Genomic DNA, 17492 nt, shown 5'->3' with positions numbered 1-17492 from the left:
AAAAAAATATTTTCCGTACACAAATTTCCCGGGAATTCCCGAAATTCAAGCGGAAGTATACATTTCTTAATTTTTTTTAACTTTTTTTTTGAAAATGCTCTGAAAAATAATAAATGAACAAACAGATTATCAGAAATTATGACATCCGAATTATTTCTGATAATATTGATTTTTGAGGCAACTGGGAATAGATCTTGCTTAATGAGTATTAAATTATTACAATTAGGTAAGCTTTCAACAGATTGATGTAATTTAATCAAAACAATATTGAGCATGAGCATGAGAGATCACCCATGGTTGCCCCAACAATTTAATCAAAACAATATTAACTCCTTACCTCCAAATTAAAATTGAAATTTTTTTTACATTTTTATTTACCATGATCAAATGAGATGAAAATCGAATTCGTACAAAAAGAATTAATTCAATTGGTTGAATACCTAGTATTAAAGAAATTACAATTTGAAGTAAAAGAATTATGGAGCACTGGTGCAACTACAGGTGTTAGAGGGTTAAATTTGAAAAATAGAAGACTTTTTGTGGATTGATGTTAGTTCATCGTATAAATTAAATTATGCACCATGATAATACAAAAAAAAATCATTGATAAATTACTTCTCTTGTTTGTTATCAAAAAATGCAAAAATATATTCAAAGCCTGCTCAAAATTTTGAAAACATTGGGTTGTTTGGAGTAAAATCAACACTAAAAAGCTTTACCATTTGTTCAAGGGCTGAAACCAGTATTTGTTATGAAAAACATAATTTCTGCATGTTTTTTTTTCTCATTTCAATAAACTGGTCATGTTTAAAATTTGATTGATCTTCACACTTATTTAAACCATTGATGTTGATGTCCTATACAATTTTGTTGCTTGATATTAATTAAAAACAAAATCATAACAATTTTCAATAAATTTAAAATTTCCCGGGAATTCCCGGAATTTCCCGGGAAATAGGCTGAAAATTTCCCGTTTCCAGGGAAATTTGTAACCCCGGGAAATTGGACGCTCTACCACTGCGTCGAACGGACAAACTTGTTCTTAGCTTTAGAACAACTTTTGAGAAAAAATTCAAGTAGTACGAGTGTAAACTTTTTGCCCTCTACAAATTAACGCAATGAAAAAAACAATTTTGAAAAAAAATATTATTTAAAATGATCGAGCATCAAAAGTAAACAAAGCATCAGCTCGGATTTTTGCTCAAAAGTTGTTTTAAACGCTGGAATTTAACAAAACAGAATTCGCATGCATAACCTCAAAGGGCAAAAATTTCAATCGACTGTTCTCTGTTCTGCTACTCGCTTTGTTCTGCTACTCGCTCTGTTCTGCTACTCAACACTAGATGTCACATGACGTTCAGCTTATGAATGTCAATTAGAATGCTCCTCTCCGAAATAGGGTGGTCCACAAAAATGGCATTTTTCGTTGATTTTCACAAAATGTACATTTTTCAAAAAATCATATCTCTGAAACGGCTTAACCAATTTTAGAGCATCACAATTCAAAAAAAAGATTATTAGTTGGAATAAAATATGTTCAGATATGAGCTCTTTGGTCCCGAGACCTTCAGATTAGCAAATTAAATTTTCATAGGACCTTTTCAAATATTTAGTTAGTTTTTTCGAACCTCACCATATTTTTCCATAAAAGCCCAAATAAAAATCTTTCTTTTGAATTGTGGCGCTCTTGGTTCAGCCGTTTCAGAGATATGATTTTGTAAAATCAACGAAAAATGCAATTTTTTGGACCAACCTATTTCGGAGAGGAGCACCCTAATCGCCAAACAAAAAATACGGCTCTAATTATTTGGGTCAAAGAAGCCCCACTCCAAATTTGAGCCAAATCGGAGCAATTTTGATTTGGAGACTTCCTGTTTGACGTGCGGGCATTTCAGGGCATGATACCCTAGATGTGCTGAGCCCGAATTCCAAATATGAGCTTGATTGGTTGCGACAGGACCTGGCGCTTTGACTTTGATGTTTTAACGGGATTTAATCCGTAAAATCGGTGCTTTCTGGTTTGTTGACCGATTTGAGCCCCTTAACGATTTTTGCATTTTTCAAAAAATACATGAGCTTATAGTCCGTGGTCCAAGGAACAACTTTGCTGAAGAGAGCGAAAAGATTCATCAAATATTAAGACTGTTACAAAATTTATTACATCACGGTTGAAAACTTCAACTTTTTCTTCACTCTCTTCTGTAAACTTAGTGTTTTAAAAATGGGTATATTTCCCCTGCTCCTTCCATTACAAAAACCCAAAAAAGCAACAAAAAAAACTTTTCGACATTACGACCACCTAAACAACGCACTTGTCGAGAGATCCAACCGTGACCCTAACCTTTCCCTTGAGATATAAATTAGCATCCCCTTAACACATGCAAAAGTAGCCGGCATGACGTTAGAATAGCATCTTATTTTCTTCCTTTCATTTTTCGCAACCACAAAAAAAAATCTATGTGTAGATGATACTGTAGCAAAACGTTGGTAGTCCGCCCCAAAAGTAGCTGTGAAAACAAAAAAAAAAAGAATCATTTTCAAATGATATTTTCTTTCTTTTCTTTCTCGCGTCCCGCGACACCCCGACTTGCGACCACAACAAACACTGCCCTGCTGCCGCTGCTGCTGCTATCCGTCGTTAACTACCACCATCCACCGCCCACCGCCTACTACTGCCGTTGCCACCCACCACCATCACCACCACCTCTCTACCACTACTAACATTGCGCTCGACTGAACAATTGACCTTCCCCTTAACCTGCAACAAAAAAAAAAAAAACAACCCTCAATAATTACACTCTCAACCAAAATTACACCATTCTTACGCGCTGCAACTGACACACACACACGCGCGCATCTTTTGTATCACACACACACACACCGCCCGCAACAACAACGACGCTGGCTTCGTAAATTCAAATTAAAAATAATTAGGAAAGCGCTTTATCATTGTCAGCGACATCAAGAAAACAGGTACTTTCTTCCTCTTTCTCTCTCAAACACAGTTTTTTTTTCTTCTAGTATGAGTGTGTCATTTAGTAGCTGGTTAGTAGAACGTTCTCTCTCTCTCCATCGAATCATTCCGAATTTTTCACACTAGTTGAACTTTAGCCTTTTTAGAATGTTCTGCTAGACTAGAAAGTTAGCAGTCCTTTCTCGCTTCTCTTCCTGTTGTCTGTTCATATTTAAATTCACTGCAACAAGTTATGAGGAAATAAGGGCCCGCGCACAAGAATTCATCTGTCAGTGCACAGATTGTTCTCGTTTTGAGCGGAATTGTCGCGGAAAAGTTGCTAGTTTTTTGGCTGGTCGAGCGCGGAAATTTCACCAGCGATAGTTAGTGAAGGAGCTGTTGCGTTTGTATAGTTTGTGTGTTTTGTAGTTATGGTTTGTTATCTGTTTTCAAAGTTGTTAACTGTGGTAAAACCGTTTTTTATAATTAAAAAAATGTTTCCCATACAACGTCATGGCAAAAATGGTTTAATGGTGGCGCATGGTATTTTACAGATGTATGCTATTCTTAGCAATGTGCGCTCAATCCGTAAAATTTAAAATAAGTGTTTCGCTAACAAACTGATGACAATTTAAAACAGTTCTCTACACGTTCATTGAATAAAGGTTTGTAGATGGCATGTAGACTTAAGTAGATTGTGGTGTAAATTGTTAAAAAGATTTAAAGAAAAAAAAAGTTCAAGATGGTATGTCAGAGACATAACCGAAAGACATAGGACCAAACAATTAGAATGTGTTGTTGGATTGCTAGTGAAATCTGGAATAAGATTATTTTATTTTGTTTCATGGATTTGTCGGCAAAATTGTCATAAATGTTCTCCCAAGGTGAACCTTTCATGAAGGCACCGGCAACTCCAGGTTGTGGCCACTACGGTCGAAATGTCAATTTTCATGTTCAGTATCAAAAACCATGAATTTTGATACCCATATTGCCACAACTCGTATGGTTCTGTAAAAGACCCTCGAGGCCCCGGGGGAATCTTCTTTGAGATCACCGGCCACTCCAGGTTGTGGCCACTACTCTCGGAATGTCAATTTTCATGTACAGTATCAAAAATCATGAATTTTGATACCCATATTGCCACAACTCGTATGGTTCTGTAAATGTCCCCCCAAGCCCCGGGGGAACCTTCTTTGAGGGCACCGGCCACTCCAGGTTGTGGCCACTACTGTCGAAATGGCCATTATTATGTTCAGTATCAAAAACCATGAATTTTGATACCCACATTGCCACAACTCGTATGGTTCTGTAAATGTCCCCCCAGGCCCCGGGGGAACCTTCTTTGAGGGCACCGGCCACTCCAGGTTGTGGCCACTACTGTCGAAATGGCCATTATTATGTTCAGTATCAAAAACCATGAATTTTGATACCCATATTGCCACAACTCGTATGGTTCTGTAAATGTCCCCCCGGGCCCCGAGGGAACCTTCTTTGAGGGCACCGGCCACTCCAAGTTGTGGCCACTACTGTCAAAATGGCCATTATTATGTTCAGTATCAAAAATCATGAATTTTGATACCCATATTGCCACAACTCGTATGGTTCTGTAAACGTCCCCCCGGGCCCCGAGGGAACCTTCTTTGAGGGCACCGGCCACTCCAAGTTGTGGCCACTACTGTCGAAATGGCCATTATTATGTTCAGTATCAAAAACCATGAATTTTGATACCCATATTGCCACAACTCGTATCGTTCTGTAAATGTCCCCCCGGGCCCCGAGGGAACCTTCTTTGAGGGCACCGGCCACTCCAAGTTGTGGCCACTACTGTCGAAATGGCCATTATTATGTTCAGTATCAAAAATCATGAATTCTGATACCCATATTGCCACAACTCGTATGGTTCTGTAAATGTCCCCCCGGGCCCCGAGGGAACCTGCTTTGAGATCACCGGCCACTCCAGGTTGTGGCCACTACTCTCGGAATGTCAATTTTCATGTACAGTATCAAAAATCATGAATTTTGATACCCATATTGCCACAACTCGTATGGTTCTGTAAATGTCCCCCCAGGCCCCGGGGGAACCTTCTTTGAAGGCACCGGCCACTCCAGGTTGTGGCCGCTACTGTCGAAATGGCCATTATTATGTTCAGTATTAAAAAGCATGAATTTTGATACCCATATTGCCACAACTCATATGGTTCTGTAAAAGTTCCCCCAGGCCCCGGGGGAACCTACTTCGAGGGTACCGGCCACTCCAGGTTTTTTTCCACCACCAATTCGAAATTTTTCATGAGAACCGACGCATCATAGTGGCTTCAACGCGGTCCGCTTCGCTCGAATTTCCTCCTTCTGCTGCTGGTGGTTCTTCCTTCTGGTCCTCTTCTTCTATTGGCCGCTGCTGCTGCTGCTGCTCCGCGCCTGCCCGACGTGCACAGTTCGAGTGCTCGTTCCAAAGTGACTTGCTTTTGCGAAATTTTCTGCTTAAATAGCGGCAGAGCCGGAGAACGGCACAAAAGGGGCGCGGTCTCGAATGCATACGCTCGCTCTGATTGGTCATCTGTCCGATTTGTACTGAAAAATTACTCATTTTGATTGCATGTTTTAAGTGCTTTAACTATGTTTAGTCAAACTATCTATGTAGTTAAACAATAGCTGAAGTCTTCCTCTTTCGATTGGTGGTCCAACCGTCTGTATTGATTCACAGGGAAAAAAGATATAAGCGTTCAAAATGTCCCCTTTTTTAACGCTTAAATGTGACGCTTTGGATCGAATTTCTGAACTGGCCCCCCAATATAGTAAGTAGAGACATAGTCCTATGTCAAAAATGTCTTTTTTGACAACATATTAATGTTGAGTATTGCATTGAACAAAAAACATAGGTTACACTACACACTCAAACAAAATTTGATGGTCTTAAATTTTATAATTATGTAAAATGATAAAATTTTAAATATAAAAAACTAGTCCAATTACCATGCTGTCTTCATCGATATTCATCCCCAGTACATTTTGCTGCAGACGCCTGGTGTTTTATGTTCAATCATGTATCGAATTGTGATATTTTTTTTCTCAAAATTTCTTGCTTCCTATTTTTGTTTCCTTCTATTTATGTATGTTTACCATTTTTGGATATTTTACGTGAATACTCCTGAAATATAATGGAAAATTATTATCAGCTATGAGCTCTTTGGGACCGAGACCAGCAAACATAGAGAAAGCATTCAGCTATGTTTTTTTAAATTTCTTAGTTATTTCAAAAGCAAAACTAATCAGCCGTTACGGAAATATGATTTTTATAAAAATGCGTTTTTTTTCAAAATTGTTAAAAACACAATTTTTGGACCACCCTATTTCGGATAGGATCAACTTAATAGCCATACAAGTCTATAAACATTGTTGGCCGTACAAAAGTGGTATGAAAATAATAGAAAATTTGTTTCTCGATAAGAAATTTTCTGAGCAATGTTTTTTGGTCCCTGAAAAAGGCAGGAAAAAATGTTACACTATCCAAAAAAACTTATCAGTTGCTGAGATTGACCAAACTTTGAATTGACTTAATATTAATAACATTGTATTTAAAAAAATAATATTTTTATATTTTTGTTTTTGTTTGATATTTTGTTTTAGAAACCTAAAAGGCATATTTTGAACCATAATCTGGCACAAATTTTGAAGTCGAGTTGTGATTTTTAAAAACTATTTTGAAAATATTAAATTCCCTGAAATTTTTTTTCAACATAGTTTTGCCTTTCTCACCTCAATGAGAAAAGTATATACACTCACTCGAAAAATGAACTTCTTAAAAGCGAGTTTTTCGCCAATGTGAAACAGGTCGTATCGTGGATGAAACTTTCAGCGTGTGTTTGTGTATAGATGAAAAGATCTCATGACAAATATGATCCCTCTTCAACAAAGGGAAGTGAGGGTAAAACGGGCTGTGAAGTTTGAGGTCTAAATAACATAAAAAAAACTAAAAAATGCTCGCATTTTCCTAAAACTTGATCATTTCCAATTCTCTTAGTTGACACATGGCACGAGAAAATGAACATCTAAGTCGGTTTTGATTTATTCTTTTATTACTTTTTATACTTTTGATCCTCGGTCCTAACCTGGTCGCAGCACCTAAAAGGACCTAATAAAAATAAGTTAGAAATTAAAAAAAATCTCTAAGTTGCGTTCGAAAGGTTTTTTAAAGCACTTCATAACGTGCCATAAACATCCGAGTTTGGTTCGACTTTTCCCATAGCTTTTGCAAATTACTGTTAGAAAGAGATTTTTTTTAAATTTTAATATCTTTTTGCAACAGCCTCTCACACCCAAACTCCCTAAGGTCAAAAGTTAGGGAATTGCATGAACTATAAGCTTACGGCATTAAGTTTTTGGCCAATGTGAATTTCATTAGGGAAATAAATAAATAAAAACATTTGAAAGAAGGAAGATTTTGTTTACCCTTGTGATCAATACGTCAAATGCTGAATCAAGTAGGCGATTACCCGTTTTATTCCTAATCTGAAACAATTTGATAAAAATATACTTAAGAGGCAGTATTTGTAAATTCTGCTCGGTTTGTTCTAGAGGTCGTATCGAGGTGCTCCGATTTGGATGAAACTTTCAGCGTTTGTTTGTCTATACATGAGATGAACTCATGCCAAATATGAGCCCTCTACGACAAAGGGGAGTGGGGTAAAACGGGCTTCGAAGTTTGAGGTCCAAAAAACCTAAAAAATCTTAATATTTCTCGCATTTCCGTAAAACTTCATCAATTCCAACTCTCGTAGATGCATTTGAAAGGTCTTTTGAAGCACTTCAAAATGGGCCATAGACATCCAGGATCGGTTTGACTTTTTCTCATAGCTTTTGCAAATTACTGTTAAAAATTGATTTTTTTAAAACCTTAATATCTTTTCGCAACAGCCTCCAACACCCACACTTCCATAGGTCAAAAGATAGGTAATCATATGGACTATAAGCCTACGGTATTAACTTTTTGGCCAATCGCAGTTTTTCTCATAGTTTTTCGATTTTTCTACAACAAACATTTTACAACGTTAGTTTTTGCCTTGTATGCCTCCATAGCGGCACTTTTTGGTCCCAATTTTGTCATATTTGAAATTCTCGGAAAATTTCACGTAAGTTAGAAGTATTGGAGTTGTAAATTCGATTGGAAAAATTGCAATTTAGAATGAATTAAAATATTTTTTAACAATTTGTTGGATTGGGGGTAAAACAGGTTTTCGCCTACTTGATGCAGCATTTGACGCATTGATCGCAGGGTAATTAAAATTTATTTCTTTTTTCAAAAATGTTTTATTTAATTATTTTTTTAAATCAAATTTACCACTCCAATACTACTAACTAACGTGAAATTTTTCGAGGATTCCGAATATGACAAAATTGAGACCAAAAAGTGCCGCTATGAAGGCCTACAGGGCAAAAACTCACGTTGTAAAATGTTTGTTGTAGAAAAATCGAAAAACTATGAGAAAAACTGCGATTGGCCAAAAAGTTAATACCGTAGGCTTAAAGTCCATATAATTACATATCTTTTGACCTATGGAAGTATGGGTGTTGGAGGCTGTTGCAAAAAGTTATTAAGGTTTTTAAAAAATCAATTTTTAACAGTAATCCCATATTCTAAAAAACTTATATTTTCAGTATTTGTCAAAAATACGAAGTTTTGTGAAAATTTTGTGTATTTATAAAAAAATGTGATATAAAGCATGAAAAAATCCCAATCATTTGACACCCATATTGTTGAAAAACTAAAAATACAAATGGTATGTAAATGTATGAAATACTGTACTGCCGTTCTACGCATAATTGTCCCATGTCAGTTTTTGACGATTTTGACTTTATGCCATTTTTAAGTTGTGTCTGATGTGTACTTTAAGAAAAACACATAAAATCTGGTACTTTGTTCGGAAACTCATCAAAAACAACACCAAGTCTGTTTGTCCCATCGTTGAACTTCTACGCATAATTGTCCCACCAAGTATTTTCTTACACGGAATCATTAGTTTTACTAAGCATGATGCCTTGTTTACCTATTGTATAGCAAGAGGATCACAAATAAGGGTGATAAACTGCTAACTGGGGCGATTAGGGACACATAGGGCGAATAGGAACCCACGGGACAATTATGCGTAGAAACACAGAAATCGGTCGAAAAATTTTAATCGCATTTTTCTCAGTTGCACTTTTTTGAACATGGGACAATTATGCGTAGAACGGCAGTGTATCTTGCGAAGACATTTTCTGATGGGTTTGGTGTCTTCGGAAAAGTTGTAGGTTATAATTAGAACTTTTCGGAAAAAAGTACACGGTAATTTTTTTATTTTACTTTCATCACTTAATTTTTAATTCACGAAATAAGTTTCTTTTAATTTTCATTATTCGATTATTATTTGCAACAAATATTGTGTTTTAAAATCAGTCTTATTGGAACACTGAAACCGTCAACTGGGGTGAATCGGGACTAGAGTCTGAAAAGGGACAGCAGTTTTTGAGCACTAAAAATCTTGATTTTTGGAAAATGATTTTTTGTTGTTCCCTGCCTGTCTGCTCAATCCGAAACCAATCAAAAATATCAATTAAAAAACTAAGTACCTTTTAATTTTCATTATATTTGAGAAAGCACGATTGTATTTATTCAAAAATATTGTATTGATTTCAAAGATTTTTGCAGTTTTTTTTTATTTTCTGAATTTAATTAAATTTAACCAATTGATTAGAAGCTTTTTGTACAAAACTATTATTCAATTAGTGTTTATTTAGAATTTATCAGTTCTGGTCCAGGATGTTACATTTGTAGTTTAAAAATTTTGAGAACCTTTCAACTGAGATCAATAAACCTTTTGAGAAATAAATTTTGACAAGAAATCCCTGAACAATACTTTTTTTTGTTTTGTTTTATGTATTATGTGAAAATACCTGAAATTTCAGAAAAAATGCTTATAAGAATGTAAGCAAAATAAATCAGAATGTTTATGAAAAAGTTTTGAAATTACTTCTTGAGATAAAGCAAACAAATGAATTCGCTAAATTAAAATTTTTGAATAAATATATTCGCAAATGAGTAAAATAGTCTGATAAATCCACATCATTATAATTTGTTCTAATCATTATGATTTCATAGAGTCAGAAAAAACTCATTAATAAACATTTACGAATATCATCCGGAGCACACCTGTCGCATCAATTTCAGCCAAAGCTCTGTTATGAATTTCTAATTTTCATCGCGCCAAAAATATATCGAAAAAAAAAACTTTTCCCCACTTCAACGCTCATTTCCATTCATTTCACGCGGTCCATTATGATGCAAAACTCAATTTATAGTCAAAACATCTCCCCGCTCAAATAGCTGCCGTCGTCAATCTGTCTAACCCGTCACCAGTGGGAGAGGAGATTTTTGTTTTGTTCAGAGAAAAATGCAAAACCGTGACATTAATGTGATCCGGTGCTTCTGGATTGGCCAGACGGATAGATGTGGCTGCTATCAAAACAACGGAGGATGTCCATTAAATATTCATGCAACTTCCAGCAAATTAAATTAACTTTGGCTAATGCCTTAGTTTGAGATTCCGCTCACCATCGGGGTAATCTGTCCTTTGGAGAGATAGTTTGAAATTTTCTCGGTGGAAAAGTTATAAAGATTAGGGTGATTAAAGGAAAATTTATTAAGATTTTTATTAAACTTAATAATGTTTTAAATCAAACAGAAAAAGTAATTTCAATGAAGTTTTTTGAAACTTACCCCAAATCAACTTTACTATTCAAGGATTGTTCCGCCAGCCAATTCCATCCAAGGGTCACCGTCTGTTGCGCTAGCCTTGGCGTCCAGTTGGGACTCCCGGCTGGTTTGCTGTTGCTCTTCTGGCCAGTGGCCAACTGGACCCGGCTGGTGGTTCTATTTAGTAGTAATACGCACTTGGCATCCCCAAATCGGGTCGGAAGTGTGCTGCGGCAAAAAAAACAAAAAAGGAGGCACCATTTTGGGCCAGAAACAAACAACTGACTAACTAATAGCTGGTTTGGTACTACATAGTGGACAGTTTTATGGGGACCGGAAATGTAGTGTGCCTCCTAATGGCCAACGAAGGGGGCCCATTATTGTTATGTCGGACTTGATACGAATACTGGGAGCTGAGGCAATAAATGTCACTATTATTTGCCACGAGATAGTGGAGACGCATGGTGTTTGCTGATCTTTTTGCAGTTACTGCAATAAAACCGTCTCAAATATTTGAAAAAAATCAGAAACGATTTTTGTATCACATGAAATAAATGCCATTTTCAAATAATCATCCAGATTATGAGTGTAGTAACTCATTCTCCAACAAGAGCGTTCATATTCTTGAGAGGATTGCACTGCCAAACCACTGCTCAAAATGTCGCTCAATTTCTCTTGGCGCAGACTAAATTTAGTTTGACCACCATTTATAATTAACCATACGCGATGCGACGTTCTTTTTCGTGCTATTTCTGGCCGTTATTTTATTTTTATTTTCCCCTTCTCGATCGCGCGTTCTGCGAGTTCACTGTCATGAAAATGGCATTATAACGATAGCTATCTGCACCTACAGCAAATGTCACAGATGGAAAAGATTGCAAACTGATCAAATTTGAAAATTGCTCAAAAATATTTATTCTAAAATTAAAAAGTACCTCCTGCTTTCCCTTCACCTTGGTGAGTTTCAATTTTCAGCAAAATATTTACGAGTGTTTGTTTACACTTTGAGACGTTTATTGTTGTCGAAGGAAAAGTGTACACTTGGTAGGGCTATTACCCCGTCGCGTTGTTGAAGTATATTTTCCCACTTCAATCGCTGCGACAAATGGGTAAATATTTATTCGCGCAGCTCAAGTGTGTAGACCGGTGCTTCTTAAAATACACTGTGAATGAGTTTGGTAGTGTTGTTTTGAATTGAACTCGTAAATTGTTGGTAATTTGACTTTCGAGAGTAATTTAAAATATATTTTTTGACTTCTAGCATCCCAATTTCTTGTTTTGAATTAAGATCAAGATGGTCGAAAAATAAATTCAAATCAAATCTACACAGAAAAAAAAAAATGTAATTTTACCCGACACTGAAATCATGTTTTACACGTAAACATGCTCAATTTAAATTTGAAATGCAATGTAAAACGTTGTATCGCATTTAAAGTACCTTCATGTAAATTGAGATTCAACGTAATGCATAAATCTTATTTAAACAAACAAATTGTTTTCGTCAAATCGTAAATTTGAAAAGTTGAAAGGCATGTAATTGTATTTTTAATGTAAAATCTACTAAATGTAAACTTGAAAAGCATTTATATTTCAATAAAAAGTTTGTTTTGCGAAATGACAGCTCAAGCTGAAGACAAAAGCAAATCAGATTGATGTTTGGTGCGCATTGAAGTGGAAGTGTTTTTAAGATAAAATCGGGATTTCGCTACAAAATTTACGTCGATTTTGGCTGAACAAACCTGGGTTCAAACTGGAACTTGCTAGTTTCGGCCGATGTTCAGAAAACCGTAAAATGTGAGTACAAAACAACATAAAATGAAACCTAAAAAACTTAATCAAATATCACCTCTCAATACTTGCTGTGCGTTTTTAGTGAGGAACCGGGACGTGCCTGGCCAGCGGCGCCCAACGCCACCAGTATCTGCTGGTCCAGTATGATCTGCTGGCCTTCCTGAGTGTTGATGCTTGCCAGCTTCGACGGCACTCTTACGCCAACGGCCAAGAGGAATTTCAAGCTCTTCCTGGTCCGCAGTGGCTTCAAGTTGGACAATGTCCTCGACTGAGGTGAGAAGCTCGTTGTTAACCGGATCTTTTTCCTCGGATTTTCCTCGCCGACAGGGCAGAAGTTTTCCGGCGGTACGGCAACCAGAAGGCAATTCCAGATGTGATTTCCGACTCTGATTTTCCTGATGAGATGGCTGGTCCTTGACTGCCCACTGCAACTTCGGCTGGAACAGCCGGGCTGGTGTTTACGTCGGTTTGGAGGCGTCGGAAGATTTGAAATCTGCAAGATCTTGGAGCAGAACCATTCCGGGCTTTGTAAGTTCGAGCAGAATACTGTTTGCTCGCAGCACATCGTTGAAAAGGTAAAATTGAGGTGCAATTAAATTTTTTTGAAAAGTGAATAGCAACAAAGTTTTCCAAACTTGTTTGACAGCTTTGACAGCCAACGAGTTCAACCTGCAGGTGAGAACCCCTGTGACTAAAAACGTCGTCGTTTCGGAGGATGAAGGAGATTTATATAGAAGGTAACGAAAAATTGGAGAAAATAAAAAAAAAATAATTCAAGCGAAACTATGTAAATGGGCCACTGTGGATTTGTAAATTAGCATTCTTTTCTGCCCATTACTAATGCATAAATGCACTTACTTGAGCAGGATGATTGTTTACAAGTCCCCATAAGCCCAGATAACGCTGCTAATGCAATGTGGGGCAATGTGCACTCCTGAGGCAAAATTTAGATTTTTTTTAAGAAACCGAATTTTGTATTTTTGGTATTTGATTGTTTTTGAAATCGCCTTGAATCAAGGGTATTCAAAAACACCCAAAACGCAAATTTTGTTCATTGGACCTTTGTATATTTTTTTTTATGAAGGTTGCTAGCGAGGGGCAGGACACACCTAATCAATTATTGTAACGCTAATCAACTAGCATAATTTTCTGTCAATTAGCTAATCAATTAGCGCTGAACTGACACGTCATTCCCACCCCGATTTAAACTATCTTGTCATATCGAGAAGAGTCATTTTGACAGCAGCAAACGTGTTTTGTTTCCAATGTTTTTGGAAGGATTCTAAAACTCCGATTCGGAATTTCGTGAAAATTGCTCCTTCCAGGACGACATTTATCGTTATTCCTGTGGTCCAAGCGAAAGAGGTGGACTGCGGAACCAATCCTAGTTATTATTTTCGGAGATTTATTTTTTATTTTGAGTGAAAAGTATGGTTTTGAAGCACAAATAAAGGTTCAATCTTTGGTGTCCCCAGTGGAACTTCCCGGAGATCGAGCTTTGTTGGATGGTCCTGGAGTTTCTCCGCATCAGATACCGGCGGATGATGCTTCCACCGAGTCGTTTTTATCGTTGGGGGTCTGTATGAAGTTTTGTTTTTGACACGGATTTCTTTAGATGCTGCCAACTCAGCAAAACTCCTTTTTTTCCGGTGGCACGATTTTTGGTTCTGCTACCGCTTACTGCTATTGTGGCAGTAACGATCTAAAAACGTGGCCCAGATAGGTTGGGCTGGCCGTAACCGGAAGGTTTGCTTTTTTCACAGACAGATAACCGGAAACAAGGAAGCAAGCACGGTTCTAATAATTCAGACCATTCGAATCAAACTTCTTCCGTGGGAATTTTAAGGCGCTTCGAAGTTGCGGACCTCCATGGAAATTGCGGATAATTCAACGTTTGACGAGTTAGAAGAGGAAAAGAATAGTTTACGATGTCCAGAATGTTGTTGCCTGGGTAATATGATCACTATTTCCATTGTGATTCCGGCAGTGCTAATTACCAAAAGATCATCATTGACGTGGGCCAGTTATTGAGCTGTACTTTCATTCGAAAGAAATTCCCCCGCCCTCATTTGTAAAAACCAAAGTTTATTTCACACGCAATCTCCAGATTAGAATGATAATCCGGATATCCCCAATTTAGCACTCGTGTTACAAATGATAGCCTTTTCGAGACACGAGATCTGCTCAACACCAACAATGTTTAGTAGTCCAGGAATGTACTCTTTAGCGAATCCTTCCGAGTGCGGTCCATCCGGGCAATCACGTCCAGGTGCATCGTGTTGTTCCCCTAGTTCCAACTGTAAATGTTCACGCTGCCGTCCTTTAGCAGGTGGAAAAGCGCCCGATCTCCGTCGTACTTCAACTCGCACTTAAATCCTTCCCGTCGAATCGCTCCAACACTTCCTGAACACCCTTGGTCGGATGCGCCAACATGAACTTCTACGGTGTTCCCGGCATCATCGAACACTTGTCCACCAGGTAAACCACCCCGTCCTCCAGCAGCAACTGTACAATCTGGTTGACGGACTCCGTCTTCAGCACCAACGCAATGTCCTCCACCTTCGCTTTGAAAGCTTTCTCACACTTGCTCAATGCGTTCGCCACCGGTTCATTAAAACCGTCATGGTTCGGCGGCGTCATCGCACAAGCTTGCGCCAACGCTTACAGCAGCGACTGCTCCACCAAACTAAACCGTGCCGACCCGCCCAAACATCGACTGAATCTTGTTAATCTTCCTCAACTTCCCAAACACGTCCTTGACTGAGTGCGGAGCCGGCCGGAACATCATCCGTAGCTACTCTTGCTCTGCTCCGTCACCAGGCCCAAATCCCTCGTCGTCTGTGCGTCCATCAAAATTTGCGCCAAACTTCGGCCCGTGCTCTGCCTAATCGCATCATCAACGAGTACTCCCCGTCATGTCCAACTCGACGCCCGCGTACGCCGGTGCCAAGTAAGCCGGTTCAAGCTTAAGTACACACTCGCCAGCAGATCGTCCGGACTCAGAATCAGAACCACCGAGCAGAAGTAGTTGGCCAGAATCTCGATCATCCGCAGCCGCTCGATGATCTGTAACGTTCGCGCCAAGCACGTCACCGTTTCGCCCTTTCGCCAGAACTTTCTCCCGTATTGTACTCCGTCCCGTAGTTCTTGGAGGCGGCCAGAATCGCCGCAACCGCCTTCTCTTTGTGCTCGTGGAGAAACTCATCATGTTGTTCTTATTGTTCACCTCCTTTTCGGCGATTCCGACGGTTCGCGCTTCACTTCCGGTTGCTCCTTCTTTACAACCGTAAAAGTCTTCTTTTCAGCCGACTTGAACGATCCATGGACTCTGTCTGGATCTGGACTTTCTATACATTTTCTCCTCCTCCTGGAATGCTGTCGCTCGGGGATTTCTTGACCGATGAGGGGCTGTGAAAAATAGTCGTTTTAGCCAGCTCCATAACAGTGAATCGGTTATAATCTACCTACCTGGCCTTCCCGACGTTTCCTTCACTGAACGACATAATTCGCCTCCATTTCGTCGACTTACGTCCCGGCCGCCGGCTCTTCGGTGGAGGAAGCCTCCAGTTTGGGTTTCTTGCCGGCGCTGCAGACCACGGACGTGACGAAAAAACAAAAACAAACGACCTTCCATAATGAACAGCTGCTTGTTCTACTGCTGTCGGATGACACCGTGTTGGAGCTGGGACTTCTTTCACATCCGGCGAACGGAAATGACCTCGTCGTTTGCAGTGGCACCAGCAGCAACCGGGTCCCGACGGAATTTTGGTGGCTTCTGCGGAAAAACATTGTTTTTGTTTTGTGTTTTTGACATTTCTTCATCAGACCAAGATAATGATAGAAGGTGGGAACCGTTAGTTGATTAGCGTCACACTAATTGATTAACTGATAATTTCTAATCAATTAGCCGATTATTTTAGTTGATTAGAGCATGTGTCCTGCCCCTCGGTTGCTAGCAAATATATTCTACAAATCTTGAGAAGCATAGTACACATTTTCAATAATTTTTTTTGACATAGGACTATGTCTTTACTTACTATATTGGGGGGCCAGTTCAGAAATTCGATCCAAAGCGTCACTTTTAAGCGTTAAAAAAGGGGACATTTTGAACGCTTATATCTTTTTTCCCTGTGAATCAATCCAGATGGTTGGACCACCAATCGAAAGAGGAAGACTTCAGCTATTGTTTAACTACATAGATAGTCTGACTAAACATAGTTAAAGCACTTAAAACATGCAATCAAAATGAGTAATTTTTCAGTACAAATCGGACAGATGACCAATCAGAGCGAGCGTATGCATTCGAGACCGCGCCCTTTTGTGCCGTTCTCCGGCTGTGCCGCTATTTAAGCAGAAAATTTCGCAAAAGCAAGTCACTTTGGAACGAGCACTCGAACTGTGCACGTCGGGCCGGCGCGGAGCAGCAGCAGCAGCGGCCAATAGAAGAAGAGGACCAGCAACCAGAAGGAAGAACCACCGGCAGCAGAAGGAGGAAATTCAAGCGAAGCGGACGGCGTGGAAGTCGCTATGATGCGGCGGTTCTCATGAAAAATGGCCAATTCGACAGTGGTGGCCAAAACCAGGAGTGGCCGGTGCCCTCAAAGAAGGTTCCCCCGGGGCCTGGGGGGACATTTACAGAAACATACGAGTTGTGGCAATATGGGTATCAAAATTCATGGTTTTTTATACTGAACATAATAATGGCCATTTCGACAGTAGTGGCCACAACCTTGAGTGGCCGGTGCCCTCAAAGAAGGTTCCCCGGGGCCTGGGGGGACATTTACAGAAACATACGAGTTGTGGCAATATGGGTATCAAAATTCATGGTTTTTTATACTGAACATAATAATGGCCATTTTGACAGTAGTGGCCATAACCTGGAGTGGCCGGTGCCCTCAAAGAAGGTTCCCCCGGGGCCTGGGGGGACATTTACAGAAACATACGAGTTGTGGCAATATGGGTATCAAAATTCATGGTTTTTTATACTGAACATAATAATGGCCATTTTGACAGTAGTGG

At 38.9% G+C, this 17492-nt stretch overlaps 1 protein-coding gene across 7 annotated transcripts in view; it reads left to right on the top strand.

Moving 5' to 3' along the window:
• LOC6042946 overlaps positions 1-17492 on the top strand; it is a 218713-nt gene that overhangs the window by 102306 nt on the left and 98915 nt on the right. For 5 of the 7 annotated variants that reach the window (XM_038252144.1, XM_038252140.1, XM_038252142.1 and 2 more), the window contains exon 3: positions 2935-2973. The exons of the other annotated variants lie outside the window; for them this stretch is intronic. In XM_038252144.1, the coding sequence (XP_038108072.1) occupies positions 2935-2973 (39 nt within the window). The remainder of the gene's footprint in view (positions 1-2934; positions 2974-17492) is intronic. 7 annotated transcript variants of the gene reach the window in all.

Source organism: Culex quinquefasciatus, chromosome 2 (assembly GCF_015732765.1).
Source record: "Culex quinquefasciatus strain JHB chromosome 2, VPISU_Cqui_1.0_pri_paternal, whole genome shotgun sequence".
NCBI lineage: Eukaryota > Metazoa > Arthropoda > Insecta > Diptera > Culicidae > Culex > Culex quinquefasciatus.
This window is presented reverse-complemented; position numbering and strand designations above follow the sequence as displayed.